This window comes from Salarias fasciatus, chromosome 13, assembly GCF_902148845.1.
Source record: "Salarias fasciatus chromosome 13, fSalaFa1.1, whole genome shotgun sequence".
Lineage (NCBI taxonomy): Eukaryota > Metazoa > Chordata > Actinopteri > Blenniiformes > Blenniidae > Salarias > Salarias fasciatus.
The window spans coordinates 1,729,829-1,745,530 of NC_043757.1; the positions used below are offsets into that span (position 1 = coordinate 1,729,829).

The following is a 15,702-nucleotide window of genomic DNA, read 5'->3' on the forward strand; positions in this document are numbered from 1 at the left end:
CCATTGTTAATGTTTCCAGAGTATCGTTCGCTGTTGCTTGCGTGGCTTCATCACAAAAGCAAACAGCACCAACTAGTGGACCAACAGGAATTTCAGCATTTTGTTTTCAAAACGTTGCCATGGAAACGGCAAACTCTTCTGAAACAGAAACGAAAAGAAGCGGCGTTCTCACTGGAAACATGTAAACAGCCTGAGAGCCCAGCTGATACAGAGAAGCTGCCATGAAAGCTACCTGCTATCAAGCTAGCCTCAGGGCCATGCTGTGAAAACACCCAGAATGCAACAGCTGCAAGTTTCAGGACATTTCACAGATTCTAGTTGTTTTCCGCAGTAATTGTTTGGTTTTGTGAAAATCTAGACTTTTATATCTGCTGAACCAAAACAAAGAAAAGAGTCGCGGTCTGGGCTTCGCCATGCGGTTTATTTCCAATCTGAGAAATCATGAAAACAAAAATAATTGAAGGTTGAAGATCATTATTAAATGAAGATGGATGTTTTATAAGCTCATTTAACTGTGATTCAGGTAATTTAGCCGGAAATTTAGCCGAAATGTATCACTTGACAGGAGAAATAAGGGACAAATCCAATAAAACAATGTTTCTCACGTGTAACTTTTTTTTGGCTGTTGTTTTTTTTTTTGTAGTTTGAAAATTCCACGCGTTTCATCATTTTGTACATTTTATTCACTCAGCCAAAAGAACAACATAAAAACATTGAAATTGCCTTTTAATTGGCATAAAATTAGAATTAAGCTGCTTTAAAACTGTTTCCAGAGCTCATTCGTTGTTCAAACAGCTTGTTGCTAAAAGTTACACTTCATCTCTTTGTCTGCCTTTTATTTATCGTCGAAGGAGAAAAGCAGGGCTGTCTTGGTTTAAAACTCACATAAAATCAAAATGCTGCATTAACATTTTTATATGAGGTAAAATAAACTACAGTGAGATCTGTTAGGTCTAAGATTGATCCAAACAGCTGATGAGAGTAAAATCAGATCAAAACATTAATGAAATTTTAATATATTAGTCAATAGTAATTCAGATTGAATTTTTCCTGCAGAAAAATCAAAGAAATGTTGTCACCAGGCTAAATCTGCCAATGAAACATGTCTAATTATGTCTCCTTCTCATTTTTTAACATTCCTTCTATTTATTTTCAGTAACCTTAATGCAAGCCTGCATTATTGTCTATTAACACAAAGAAATGTGTCTTTTTTTTTTTTTTACCTCACATAAAGTCAAACTTGAGCTACTTTACCGCATTTCTCTGCATCTCATTAGTTATTATCAGCAAAGATCACCAGAGGAGATCTGCTCTTTATTAAAACCTGTCAGAACACTGAAAACCCTCTGCTGTAGTGAAGGTCCACTGCTTTTCTCAATGTTATTATGCTTCAGATAACAGCCTGACGATTAAAACCGAAGCTGTTCTTACAGAAAAATGAGATAAAAAAAAATGTAAAATGACCAAATCTCAAAGTGAGGTTTTTAAAGGGATGCAAACGCATTTTAAACGCATTTTGCAACTTTAACAAATTGTCGTTTCCACTCACATAAATTGGGATTTAATCTACTTTCCCAGCGCATTAGTCATTCATTATGGCCGGTTTGAACAAATGGCTCATTAGGTCAGATAGATCGCTCTCATATAACGTGTCCGTGAGTCCACCGGTGCCTGATCTCCGCGCGACAGGAGCCTCTTTAACAGCGCGAGCCGAGCCAGAACGCGGATCCGGCTGAGTAATGGGACACATGCAGGACTCCTGCTCAGATCCAGACCTCCTGCGTCCCCAGGGACCCGCTGCAGCCAGGAGACAAATCCTCGGGATGTAACACAGATTTATGGATGTCTCCCGGGTGCAAAGGTGATCTTTTACAACCTTTGTGTGATTTAGCATTTTTGCAGATAAAAGATGTTTAAAAAACTTCATTATGTGGCCCCTTCTTCTTGTGGGGGCTTCAAATTTGCGCATCTTTTTTTCTTCTATTTTGCATCCATCACATCACTTCATTTTTAACCTCCTGTCGAGCTCTCCTCAATAGTCCGGCTTGCTTTTAGCATCATTTTTTACGCACGGCGCTTTTTGGCCCCTCCTTTAAAATAAAGAGAGAGAGAAAAAGCTGAGTGTTGGTGGTGAACGGGACACCTCGGCCTGACCCCGGACTAACAAAGCCAACTACTAGTCACTGTCTGGGAACCTTTCATCCCTTTCTTTTTAGATTGGACGCCGCGTTTTGTTGCGCGTCCTTTGACCGGCCACAAGGCCAAATATGGCCCCGCCGTCCCTCAATATGGGAGAGATTAATTTTTCAGCTTTGGCCATCTGTGGGGGGAAAAGTCAGTCAGCTAGAAGTCATAAATCTAATGGGGGAGGATAGATAGATAGATAGATAGATAGATAGATAGATAGATAGATAGATAGATGGGTAATCGCAGCCATCCCTCTCATCCAGCAAATCTTCATTAGTCCTCCAATGAACATTTTTTTCTCTCTCCTCCAAATTATCCCATTACGTCTGACATAAACAAGCCCCAGTGCCGCCTCCCATTGGCCAGCCGCGGGGTCACGTGCCCCGCGTGGTCGTCCGTCTATTTGACAACCGCAGGATGGCTTGATGCCAGAGGGGGGAAAAAGAGACAGAGAGAGGGGAGAGAAAGAAAAATTAGTATTCTCCTACCAGCCTCGCTATAAATCAATCATGGAGTCCTACGTGGTGAGCTGTAAATACGCTGAGCCGCAGTTCCCGCCTTGTGAAGAAGATTACAGTAATTTTAGTGACCAAGGGGGGTATTACAACAACCCCCAGGACAGTGGCAGTTATGGAGGGGGCTATCAGCAGCAGCAGCCCCCTCCGCCTCCATACACACCACAACAAACCGGCTATCAACACTCTGTGCAGGCGCATCGCCGGGAGGATGCGGACGAGCGCGCGCAGCACCAAGGCGCGTCCTTCCCGGGCTACCGGGAGGCGGCGGACGGCCACGGCAAGGACCGGTTCCCGGCGCAGGCCGACCTGCAGTACCAGGCCTGGATGACCTGCGCCAAGCCCGCTCAGGTGCAGAGGAGAGCGGCCTGCCAGGGCAAGGACAAGCCGCCCGTCGTGGTCTACCCGTGGATGAAGAAGGTGCACGTCGCGCACGGTGAGAAGATTTAAATCCCCGTGTTTATCTTTCTTTCTTTCTCTCTCTCTCTCTCCCTCTCTCTCCTTCTTTCTTTGCCATTTGTGCGCTGCGTTTTTGTTGTCGAGTTATTTACGATCTCAGTGAGAGTCAGCGAGAATTACAACCCCTATAAAGTTTTATTACCCCGCCACAGCGTGTGTGTGCGTGTGTGTGTGTGTGTGTGTGTGTGTGTGTGTGTGTGTGTGTGTGTGTGTGTGAGAGAGAGAGACAGAGAGAGAATGAAAGAGAAAGAACTGAACAAAAAGCTGCAAAAAAATCGTTTCTTGGCAATCTTCCCAGTCAACCACAAATTAAGATTAACAATTAGAAATGCCACGTGAAAAAAAACAAAAACAAAAAACAATCTGAAATTACAGATCCGATTCGATACGAATGATTTAAAACAAAAAGTTATTTGGGGGAATATTTTATTGACTGATGTTCTTGGATTCAGAAATCAGTGTGATTTATTGTGCGTCTTTTTACGCAGTGAATCCAAACCACGTGGGACCGGAGCCGAAGCGGCTGCGCACGGCCTACACGCGCCAGCAGGTCCTGGAGCTCGAGAAGGAGTTCCACTTCAGCCGCTACCTGACGCGCCGCCGCCGCGTGGAGGTGGCCCACGCGCTCTGCCTGTCCGAGCGGCAGGTGAAGGTGTGGTTCCAGAACCGGCGCATGCGCTGGAAGAAGGACAACAAGCTGCCCAACACCAAAGGAAGGAGCAAAAACAAGAAGGACAGCAACAGCGGAGGAGGAGGAGGGAGCGACGCCGTGAAGACGCCGATAACCGTCTGACCGAGCCGCGTTTTGCACCTTCACGCTCCCAGAACTGAGGACTGAAACAATCCAGCACGAGGCTTCAGAAACTCCACATGTATCCCGCCTTATATCTTAACCTTTACCTCTTTCCTCTTATTTCCGCGTCTGGGCCGGAGGCTGCAGTCTGATTTCATTCAGCCATGAATGTCTGAGATTTACGGTCGAGGCGGCAGATGGTCTCACTTCTCTCCGGTGCAATTAGGGAATTGTTTCATGATTCAAAAGCCGCACTCCCCCTTCTGTCTGACGAGGAGAAAACAGGGTTTTATTATTTACAGGGTAAGCCATAATACAGGGTTTTTTCTTTCTTTTATTGTAGTTCATGAAAATAGCATAATTTATGAAAATGCACATTACCAAAAGGTTATCTGGCGCTTTACAGGGTTCACCAACAACAAACACCAAACTGCTCCGCGTCCAAAAGCAAAGCTAGGAGAGCAGCCATACTGGGCACACGTTTTAAATAATGACGCATTCAGCGCGAAAAACAAGCATTTACAATAAGCCCAAGTTTAAAGTTTTTTTAATGCACAACACTGACTATACATCCAACTTTTCTCAGGGTCACGGGGTTTTAGGAAAAGACGCGTTTTGTTGGACTCAGCACACGAGAAACACGCTCTCCCTTGATTCCAGTTTCATATGCTATTGAGACACGTAGCCTTCGCCAGTACTTATTTTTAATTTGTCTTATTTAGAAGCGTATTTTATTCTTTGTAGTATCAGCATTTGTTCTTTTGTATGTAAAGAAAAAAAACTTCGTGTAAGAATTTTATATGTGCATAATGTTTTGATAAAATAGAGGAGCAAAATTAAAAAGAAGGTGTGTGTGTGTGTGTTTTGTTCTGCAGGTTTGAAGGATGCTGATAAAAGGTGAACCGCGAACTCCTCCAGTATCGAACCAAACTTCCGCGCGTAAAGACAGCCGCATGATAGAACCGCAGACTTTAGAAGTACAGTTCCTCCCGAGCGCCCTGCAAGTCTCTGGGATAATTTAGGAGGTTCGTCCGGCTGGTGGAGTCGAGCCAAGACAAATGTCTCGTGCGTCATGGCTCAACTGAGGAGCCTTAAAATGTGAGGCTTGTTCTCCCAAAGGCCGAATTTCAACTGCGAATTGAATTAGAAACGCGGTTATAAAGGAGGAGCGGTGTTAGAAATTAATCCGAGATTAATGTTGATATATGCATTTCTTGGAAATATTAAAATTACGCAAAAAAATACTATGAGTTCATTTATTTCCATCACAACAGGCGAGCACTGAAAACTCAACGCGCTTTTACGCAAAAACTGAGATAGAAGTTTACAAAACACGTTCTTACTTTGGGGGAAATTAATTTCAAGTATTTCTAGAATATCTAAAAAAGTATCAATGTTAATCAATGTATCAGAGTTTCTATATTTTTTTTTCACCCACATCAGACACACATTCATAACTCTCTTTTGCGCGTCATTTGGAAAAGAGAAAACACAAACATGACACTTTGAGATAAACTCAGCCTGTAACACATGGATGGGAGAAGATTTTACACTCGGTCGAATATTTATGCATCTCAGACACACCGGACTCTCCGGAGCGCGGCGGTGAGAGTTTCTGTGCATCAGTTGACAAATATATAAAAATAAATCGCGAAAAAAAACCCACACAAATTGAATTAAAAAGTAAAAGTAAAATCGTTCAGTTACTGAAGGTGATGTTTGTTTGTATTTTCATCCATATCAATCATTCATAAGAAAATGCGTATTTTTTTACAAGAGTCCTGTTTAAATCGCGCGCGCACACAAGCACACTGAACGTTTCATAAAGAAACCTTTGGCGCGTCGTTTGACACATTTAGAGTTTAAAAGTTTGTTTTCAGTGAATTCTAAATATGACAGCAATAGAGGAAAGAGGCTGTAAAGTTATTTCAGGTTCCATATTGTTTGTGTGTGCGTGTGTGTGTGTGTGTGTGTGTGTGTGTGTGTGTGTGTGTGTGTGTGTATACACAGTGTGTATACAGCCGCATAAACTGACGGTATAATACAGCACGTCCTTGTTACGCGTCATTTACGCACAACGCGCAGGCACGGCAGAGGCGATCTGAGGTTACAGGAATCCAAACCGTCTCCGCTCCTCTCCTGATGTGATGCGCGGGCCACCACACACACACACACACACACACACACACACACACACACACACAACACACACACACACACACACACACACACACACACACACACACACACACACACACACACACACACACACACACACACACACACACACACACACACACACAAAACCCGCCTCGTTTCGGAAACATAACGCAAATCTGCACGACATAAATCAGGCCACCGGAGGACGGCAGGAGGACTGAATGTCTCGTGGCGTCCAGCAGGACTTGTGGTTCTTCCAGGCCTCCAGGAAACGGTGGTAAAGCCGGTGTAAAGTCCTCCCGAGTGCTGAGAACCGTGCGTGTTGATGTGTGAGGGGAAACCAGCGCCGAGAGCCATTAATTGGTGTCTTCCGGTGCAGACAGTTACGCACGGGAGAAGGCACAGCGAGGCGCGCACGAGAGGGATCCGGGAAATCCATCACACGCCGCGGATCCACCGCGCGCTGACAAATGTCCACATATTTATCTAAATACGACAATATGACAGATGAGCGCGGTCTAGTCTGAGAATCACCACCGAACAATAGAAACGCACGGCTGCGTTCAGCCTGAATGCACGCGCATTTCCAGAAGTGACACAAAGGCACGACACATCTGTGCACGCTGAGTGTCAGAATGTGTTCTGTTAAGGTAAATCTTTAATGCTTCAGCATGCTCAGACAACGGGAATGTGCGTGCACGAGCTTGGTGCGTGCTTCCTCCGAAACAGCGTCTGTGCAGCCAGACTGAGTGAAGCGGTGCTGACCCCTGCTGGTGGGCCTCGGTGCTGCAGCCTGGCAGAAATCTATCAGATGAACCTGAAGCTGAAACAAAGCCAAGAGGAGAACATGGAGCTCATTCCAGCCGAGCCTCTCAGTCAGGACTGAAAACTCATTCTTTCTAACAAACAACAGATCACTATTCAACTGCCTTTATCTTTATTTCACTTATTCTAATTTGTTTGCCTTTCTTTAACACCTTGTTTTAATGTATTTTATGTGGTTGTAAGGCTCTGTCAGTTATGTCTAAATGATACTACAATTCTTCTTCTACCTATTATTATTATTATTATCATTATTATTATTATTATTATTATTGTCATTATCATTATTATTATTATTATTATTATTATTATTATTATTATTATTATTATTATTATTATTATTATTATTATTATTATTATTATTATTATCATCAAACTACAACCGTGGCTTTTCCGGTAAAAAGTTTCCGGTGGAAACTTCTGCCGTTTTGATTTATTTTGCTATATTAAGAGAAGAAAATTGAACCAAAACAAGAGAAGCGCCTGAAGGTTGGGCTCCTCTTGTAATAGTTTTGCTATTCCAAAAAATGCACGCAGTCGTCTTTGTGCCGTCTCAATATTCATATCTTGCTTTATATTTTCGGAAATCTTCCATAAATCGCCACGTCTAGAATATTTTTGTTTTAAAATGCGTTTTTCAGGAATATTGTGTCAAATGTTTTCTTTTTTCTTTTTTTAATGGAGCTCCGTCACAAAGCGGAACCATAGTCAGCTACACCTCCGCCGGGGGGACGTTTTCGCAGACGGACCCGTGGATGCCCTTAAACCTTCATGAAGCCTCATTGACCAAAAACCTTCCTTCTTATTTTGTAGCTCTTAGAGATTCGTCGCGGGGAAATGTCTCTGGCAGCGGAGGCCTTTGTGTCGCAGATGGCGGGTAATTCACTCCTTCTGAACTTTGACCTGCTTGTTTTAGGAGATGTTTTGCTAGTTAGCCACCGAGCTAACCCAGACAGCTGGAGCCTCTCTTGCTGTCATGTTTGTGTATAAATGTATTTCAGTGTATTTTTCTGTAACGGCGCCTTTATAAACGTTCCGTGTTTTCTAACATCTTGAGGTTGAACTAACTCGGTTGGAAAGTCACGGTTTTGTTATTCTGCGCGTCCTCGACGTGTTGATCAGCTGCTCCTTTCTCCGCCTCACATTTATTTACGTTTTCTCTTTTTCCTTCTGAATATCAGAATATGAAGCCCAGAAGGCTGAAGGTTTCACAGTGATTAAACTGATGGCAGCCTCCGCGTGGAGCCACTCATTTTCAGTATTTGCGGAGAGAGCAGATAAAAAGAAGCGAGATCTCTGTTGAACACCAGATCGTTCCACTTTACGTGAAAAATCTTAATTTAAAAAAAAATATATAAACAGGTAGTTGTGATCCCCAGAAATCAACCCCTCTGAGTTTCAGAGTGGATAAGTTGATGGAAGCTCATCTGGAGTTACATCCACCTGAGAAAGGTGGAAATGAGTCAATTGTGTGCTTGAGATTTAGGTTTGATTAACTTCTAAACTCAAAATGAATCTATATATTCGACATCTTCAGTCTCATCTTACACATCAAACCCCGTGATGTTGTAGAATTTTGTAATAATCCAGTCAACGTGGCGTCAAACGAAGCCTTCAGTAGAGATATGTGTGGGGAATATCGCTTTTGGTTTAAAAGATGAGCAAACATGGATGTGTGATCTGTTTATAGGTGAAATATATTCCTTGTGCACGTTGACCTTTGTGTTTGCGTATGTTTGTTTTTTACATCCAGTTCAGATTATCCTGTCTGTGACCTTTCAATGCTGGGAATTTGCTTTTTGACACTTTCTCTGATTTAGTCATCATCAGTATAAGCTGTAGGCCGACTTTTCTGTCCTCAGTGACATTAAGCAGCATTGTAGTCGTGTTCAGTAATTTTGTGAATTAAAAAAAGTAACTGGAGTGACAGCAAGTCGACCTGCGAGTCGAGACCGAGGCGAATGAAATCTGAGTTTTACACTGACGAGGCAGAAAATCAAAGTCCACAGAGACCTGCTGAATATTTGTGTGTGTGTGTGTGTGTGTGTGTGTGTGTGTGTGTGTGTGTGTGTGTGTGTGTGTGTGTGTGTGTGTGTGTGTGTGTGTGTGTTGCACTGCGACAGCTGCTGAGCCGTGGCCTGAAAACGCGACCTTGTACCAGCCGCTGAAGGGTGAGTGAGGAGAAACGGAGAACGTGGAGCGTCTCTGTTCATGCTGAACTTTTCTGGAATCTCTCTCCCTGAAATCACTTCTCTCTCGCTCTCTCTCTCGCTCTCGCTCTCTCTCCAGAGGATCAGATCCTGCTGTCAGACTGCGCCTCGTCTCTCGCCGTGCAGGTGACCGAGTCTTCCTCTACTTTCAGCTTCACGTCATTTTGGTTTTATGGAATCTCGCTCTTCCAGGCTGAGATGCTTCATGTTGCTGAACCTGGGAATGCTTTGTGCGCGTGTGTGTGCGTGTGTGTGTGTGTGCGTGCAGGCCTATCTGCGGATGTGCGGCCTCCCGGTGCAGGTGGTCTGCAGAGCCAACGCGGAGTACATGTCTCCGTCCGGTCAGTGTCTGAACCGAGCGCCGCTCGTTTCCTTTCAGCCTCGTTCCGTCTCGTTTTGAAGAACCGGGGTTTTTTTTTTTTCTCTCTGCAGGTAAAATTCCCTTCATCCACGTCGGAAATCAGGTGGTTTCAGAGCTGGGACCGATCGTTCAGTTCACCAGGGCCAAGGTGACGCTCACTGATTATCGATTGTTTACACCGGGACGAGACGAGAACGACACAAACACACAGTGTGGAATGTGTGTTAAAGGATCACCGTTAAAACCACATGAGGAACGTTTCCACTGATGATTTCTCACATCGAGTCCTGCTTCTAAAACGAGCGGCCACTTTTCCACAGTTTAAGATGTTCAGAAACTTCATCTTTTCATGTGAATTTGAAAGTTTAGTGTCTTTTATAATTCTTCTACTTGTTTCCCGTCAAGATTGGTGATTTGTAAAATACTGAGGTTGTTAATGAGCTGGAGTTTTGACCTCTGACCTCTGACCTGGTGCTCTCAGGGTCACTCGCTGAGCGACGGCCTGGACGACGTTCAGAGAGCCGAGATGAAGGCGTACATGGAGCTGGTCAACAACATGCTGCTCACTGCAGAGGTACACACACACACACACCCACACACACACACACACACACACACACTCTATTCTGACGGTTCCTCTCCTCTCCAGCTGTACATCCAGTGGTGTGACGACGCCACGGCTGCAGAGGTTGGTATTTTTTTCCTTTCCGGGTCTCTTCCGGCTCCCCGCCGCTCCCTGCTGTTCCTCGCTGCTGCCCGCCGCTCCCCGCCGCTGCCCGCCGCTCCTCGATGCTCCCCGCCGCTCCTCGCCGCTCCCCGCCGCCCCCCTGACGCTCTGACCGTCCCTCCTGCAGATCTCGCGGCCGCGGTACGGCAGCCCGTACTCCTGGCCGCTGGGCTCCATCCTGGCCTACCAGAAGAAGTGGGAGGTCCGCCGGAAGATGAACGCCATCGGCTGGGGGGGCAAGAGCCTGGAGCAGGTCCCGTTCTCCGCCTGCTCCTCTGGTCCCCGGCGGAGTGGGCGGAGTCTGAACGTCCTCCCGCTGTGTGTTTCAGGTCTACGAGGACGTGAGTCAGTGCTGCCAGGCTCTGTCCCAGCGGCTCGGCACGCAGCCATACTTCTTCAACAAGCAGTACGTCTCCGTCACACACACACACACACACACACACACACACACACACACACACACACACACACACACACACACACACACCACCTCATGTTAGGGTTACAGTCACTCTCATCAGCACCACCGCCTCTGTAGCACCACCTGGTGGAGCAACGGCGGACTTACAGCTGAATGATGACATGATTGTTTTAAAGGGCAACGCCGGTTTTTTGACACCTGGACCTTACTTCTAGGTGTGTCATGCTCATGTACTCACTCAGAGAAACATGGTGCAGCTCGGAGTCCTCCAGAAGAAGCCACAATTAGCTCGGATGGGAACGTCGCGGAGCTCCTCTCCCCAGCAGAGAGGCACTTTGACTTCCGATTGGGACATTTGGCTAAGTTAGCGAAAACTGTCAGCTGACCCACCTGAAGACGGTAGACCAGCTGACTTTATGATAACACTGGTGATGGATGAAGAAATACAGCCGAAATGAGCGATTCAGCTGAGATGATGTCCCGCGCTGAAGCTCCCCCCCGCTAAGTGCGGCTACATCGGTTGGATCTAAATAACTTCTGGACTCTGAGCTGCACCATGTTTGTCTGAGTGAGTATATGAGCACGACACACCTGGAAATAAGGTCCAGGTGTCAAAAAACCGGAGTTGCCCTTTAAAACCTAAAGGGTTTATTTCACTCATTACTGACGATCAAAAAGAAGCCGTTGGTTGGATGTAAGTGTGCAGCGGTGTGTACTGATCAGGACGTCACCATTCATCACCTGACCTCTTCAAATAGATTAGAAGAAGTTTTCCCTCATTTGTCCCTCGGAGGCTGGAGGGTTGTGGCACTGAAGAGGTTCAGAAATGTGACTTTATACACAGTATAACGTAAAATATACACCACATCTGACAATATAAAGCATGTTTGAATTATGAATTTGTGTAAGAAATAAAGAATTCTAGAAAGTCTAAAACAGGGGTGTCAAACATAAGGCCTGTGGGCCAAAACTGGCCTGGAAGAGGGTCCGATCCGGCCCAACCACCAAGAGATTTGTAGAAGTGTTTTTGACCCAACAGTGAGAACCGAGCTGAGATATGAGAGCTAGCTACCAAACTAGCTACCGGCTATCAAACCGACAACCTGCTATCAAGCTAGCTACCTGCTATCAAGCTAGCTACCGGCAGCTCTGTTCAGTCAGAGGCTGCAGCAGGTGAGAAATGCTGTGACTCTGAAAACTGATCTATAAACTGATAGAAGCTGTTTGGAATTGAGGAGAGTGTGGACACATCGTCCAGACGTCCCGCTGAGGACCGGGGCTGCTGGACGTGATGCCAGCCTGGTGTTTACTGGCGCCCTCCTGCTGTGTGTTCCTGCCAGGCCCACGGAGCTGGACGCGCTGGTGTTCGGACACCTGTTCACCATCCTGACCACGCGGCTGACCAGCAGCGAGCTGGCCGAGCGGATCAAGAGCTTCAGCAACCTGCTGTCCTTCTGCCGGCGCATCGAGCAGACCTACTTCGAGGACAGGAGCTCGTGAGGCGGCGGCGGCGGCGGCGGCGTTCCCCCCGCGTTCCCTCGCCCCGTACATTCTCCTCTCTCTCTCTCTCTCTCATTCCCCTCATCGTAGCGGTGAAGAGCTGAACGCCGCCGGCTTCTCTTCCTCCTGTCTGATTGCATGATGGAGCCTTTCGGAGCGACGAGACTGAAGGAATCACGCCGACGACGGCAGAATATCGGAGCTCGACACTAATTCCATGTTTAAATGCAGAAGATTGTTTTTGAGGGTATTTGATTTCCTCTTGAGAGGGTCGGACCGCTGAAACGGAGCCACATCAACCTTTACGATTAATTTCAAAGGTTTTCTTTGTTGCGAAGTATAAGTGATAAAAATACAAGAAAAACAAAATATTTAAGAAAATGACTCCAGTCTCAACTTAAAACCAATTTTAATGATGTGAAATCAGAGAAATGTTCTGAAATTTCTCCTGCAGCTGTTGCATCCTGGGAGATTTTCCAAACTCCCCCTGACAGAACGGCTCTGAGGCTAGCTTGATAGCAGGGAGCCAGTTTTTATGGCAGCGTCACTGACATCTCAGCTCAAATCTCACTGCTGTGTCCAAAACTTACAAAAAAAGTCTGTTTGAAAAAAATCTTGGCGGTTTGGCCGAATTGATCAATCTTGTGAGCCGGTTTGGGTCCACGGGCCTTATGTTTGACACTGCTGGTGGAGACAGCCTGAATCTGTAATTGTAAACACGATAACAAAAACAGACATATTGTAGACTAAAGGTGTCAAACATAAGGCCCGTGGCCAAAAACCGGCCAGAAGTTCCAATCCGACCAAAACGCCAAGAAAATTACAAACAAACAAAAAAAAAAAATCAATATTGATTTTTTAAGAGAGTTTTGAACAAAACCCGTATCCGAGCTGAGAGATGGTGATGCTGCCATGACAGCTAGCTCCCTGCTATCAAGCTAGCCTCAGAGCCTGGCTGTCAGGTCGGTGTTTGGAAAATCACCCAGAATGCAACAGCTGCAGGAAGTTTCAGGACATTTCTCTGATTTTACGTCGTTAAACTTGGCTTTAAGTTGAGACTGGAGTCATCTTCAGGAGTTTTGTTTTTGTGAAGACTTCACGGTTTTCATCTGGTCCGCTCGGCTCCTCGGCGGAGCAGCGGAGCTCGTTTAAAGGTCGTGATCGGTGTTTCAGCAGGTCGACCCGCCGGGGACGACGTGACCTCTGAACCCAAGTGGGCGTGTCCACGGGTCGTACTTAGAGGAGGAAAGATGGAAGCTTCTAAAATGAATTCCGGAGGCGGGAAGAGTCACGGCGGCGACGTTCTGAACAGGAAGTGAGGACGTCTTCGCCTGATCTCCGGTCAGAACGCCGCCGGACTCCTCTCCTCCCAGGTCAAACCTCCGCTCGCCCTCCTTCGGGTTTACGGGAAATGTGAAGCAGTTTCATCTCGTTCTGAGCTCCGTTAATCGTACTGATCCAGAGGATGTGAAATATTTAGTTTGTCCACATTGTTGTCTGTGTGTGAATGGAAAGTGCCTACATGACCACAATAAACCACCTGAAGCCCGACGCCGCGTCCTCGTGTGACCCGTCTCCGTCAGTCTGAGGACAGACCCTCACGGCTCAGTCCCATCGCCTTCCAGGTTCCCTGTCCGGCCAGAGTTTGACCTTTGACCCGCCACATGCTGTGACACGGTGAGTGATGCCCCTCGGTGACCAGACGCCTCCGAGCCGGGGTCAGCGGCCGGACAGCAGACGGGGAGTAAACAGGACGGGCGGGCGGAGGAAGTGGGCGGAGTCTGCAGATTTCAGCCTCGCAGGAGAAAAATGGACGAGAACCCGTCGGACCCGAGCCTCGCTCAGCCCAGCCTCTGTCTCCATACTGTGTCCAGTTGTCTCTGGGATTATTGTTTTATTGTGATTAAAAAAAAAAAAAAAATCACTCTTGTATACGAGTACGGATTTCTGTTGGAACGTCACAACGAGGTCTGGACTCGTTTTCATTTAAAAACAGAAAACAGACCACGAGACTGGAGAGGACTTCATCGCTGAAGCTGTTCAGTAACATCAATCCAGACCTCTGTGTTAATTATCATTCTGTAGAGAAAATGTAAATCTTCTCAAAGAGACAAACGGCTTCCTTTTCTGCAGAGTCGGCCGTTTCTTTGCTGAAGGTTTATGGTTTCTGAATATTAATGGTTTAATTTGGTCTTTTCCCATCCTGGCATTGATGCCAAGCCTGTAATTCAAATTCAAATTTAAAAAACTTTATTTGTCCCCAAGGGGGACAAATAAACGGCAGGCAGAGCAGTCCGAATCATAAGAGCAGAGTAATGAAGTGGAATTTAATGTTTTACTCTTAGAATCATAACATTTGTTGACTTATTGTCTAAATGTGCTTTTATTATGTGCTTTTATTATAAAGGCTAATTAGATGAAATACCTGTAAATGACAATATGATAAAATGTAAAAATACTCCATGTTTTTTTTAATTATTTTTGTGACTTGTCTCGCTGCAGTGAAAAAATAGTTTTTCGTGAATCCTTCACCTGAAAACATTTAATTGACGTATTTTGCAATTTAGAAGATCCTGTTTCCCCAAGATTTAAATCAGGCAGAGAAACCGAACATTTTCATTTAATACTGGTACATTGAAATGTTTCCATTTCTTGATTCATTTTATATCATTTAGGATTAATGAAAGTGAAAAATTCTCTAAAACTGGTTGTTCTGGAAGCATCTGCGTCGCCTCAGACGGAAACTGGAGCTTTTCTTAGAGGATTTCTTCCTGTTTTCTGTTTTCTTTCCCCCAAAGTCCTGAAGTGAGTGTTTGATTATTGATCCACTGAATGGATTCTTACTCTTCAGATCCAAGCTGTGATGAGGCGTTTCGTCCCGCAGGGGGCAGCAGCAGGTCGGAAACAGACCTCTGTTCATTTACATTGATTATTATGAACCTCACAGTTTTAAGATCTGAACTGAACTTCTGTCTGGCACTGAAAATAAGTTACTCTATGTGTGAAATTTAAGTTTATTAAAGTAATATTCATGTAAATTGAGCATTTCTCAACTGAAAATCAATCTCTTAACATTTAGATTTACTGGAACGGTTTTGTTTTTTAAAACGATCATCACTCTGATGTTGATTTGATGGATTTCTTGGAACAAAACTGGCTCATATTAACAGAAACTTTGAAATTGAACCACAAAAATAATGTAAAAGTTAATTGCTGTGTTGGTTATTTATACACTTTTAACAAACTATAATGGTTAGCTCATATTTTAAATATCATCTGGTTAAATAAGCTTATAAAGTATTCAACTATAAAACAGAAACAGCCTGAAATGTTGAGTTTCTGTCTCCTCAGCCTCAGAAGAATCTCAGAGTTTCACAGTCTGAGTCTGAAATATGTAAAAGCTGTGTGTGTTTGCCCTTGTGTGTGTGTGTGCTGCCGTCTTCACGCTGACCTCTCCCGCTCTCTGCACAGCGGCGAGATGAAAGCTGCTCCTGCAGGTGGGAGGAAGATTTTCCGCTCGCATGGCGCCGCTCACTCCCACAATGCA

General features: G+C 45.2%; 2 protein-coding genes across 2 annotated transcripts; both read left to right on the forward strand.

Annotated features, from left to right (window-relative positions):
- Positions 1-1,336: 1,336 nt before the first annotated feature.
- Positions 1,337-4,723, forward strand: LOC115399095 (homeobox protein Hox-D4b-like). Its single transcript, XM_030106286.1, has 2 exons — positions 1,337-3,138; positions 3,650-4,723. The coding sequence occupies exons 1-2, from the start codon at positions 2,613-2,615 to the stop codon at positions 3,952-3,954; spliced, it is 831 nt and encodes a 276-aa protein (XP_029962146.1). The 5' UTR covers positions 1,337-2,612; the 3' UTR covers positions 3,955-4,723.
- A 2,951-nt stretch (positions 4,724-7,674) lies between these two features.
- Positions 7,675-13,027, forward strand: mtx2 (metaxin 2). The gene is made up of 10 exons (XM_030106287.1): positions 7,675-7,813; positions 9,060-9,107; positions 9,226-9,272; positions 9,415-9,487; positions 9,579-9,655; positions 9,989-10,081; positions 10,157-10,195; positions 10,362-10,487; positions 10,564-10,640; positions 11,996-13,027. The coding sequence occupies exons 1-10, from the start codon at positions 7,774-7,776 to the stop codon at positions 12,153-12,155; spliced, it is 780 nt and encodes a 259-aa protein (XP_029962147.1). The 5' UTR covers positions 7,675-7,773; the 3' UTR covers positions 12,156-13,027.
- Positions 13,028-15,702: the final 2,675 nt, after the last annotated feature.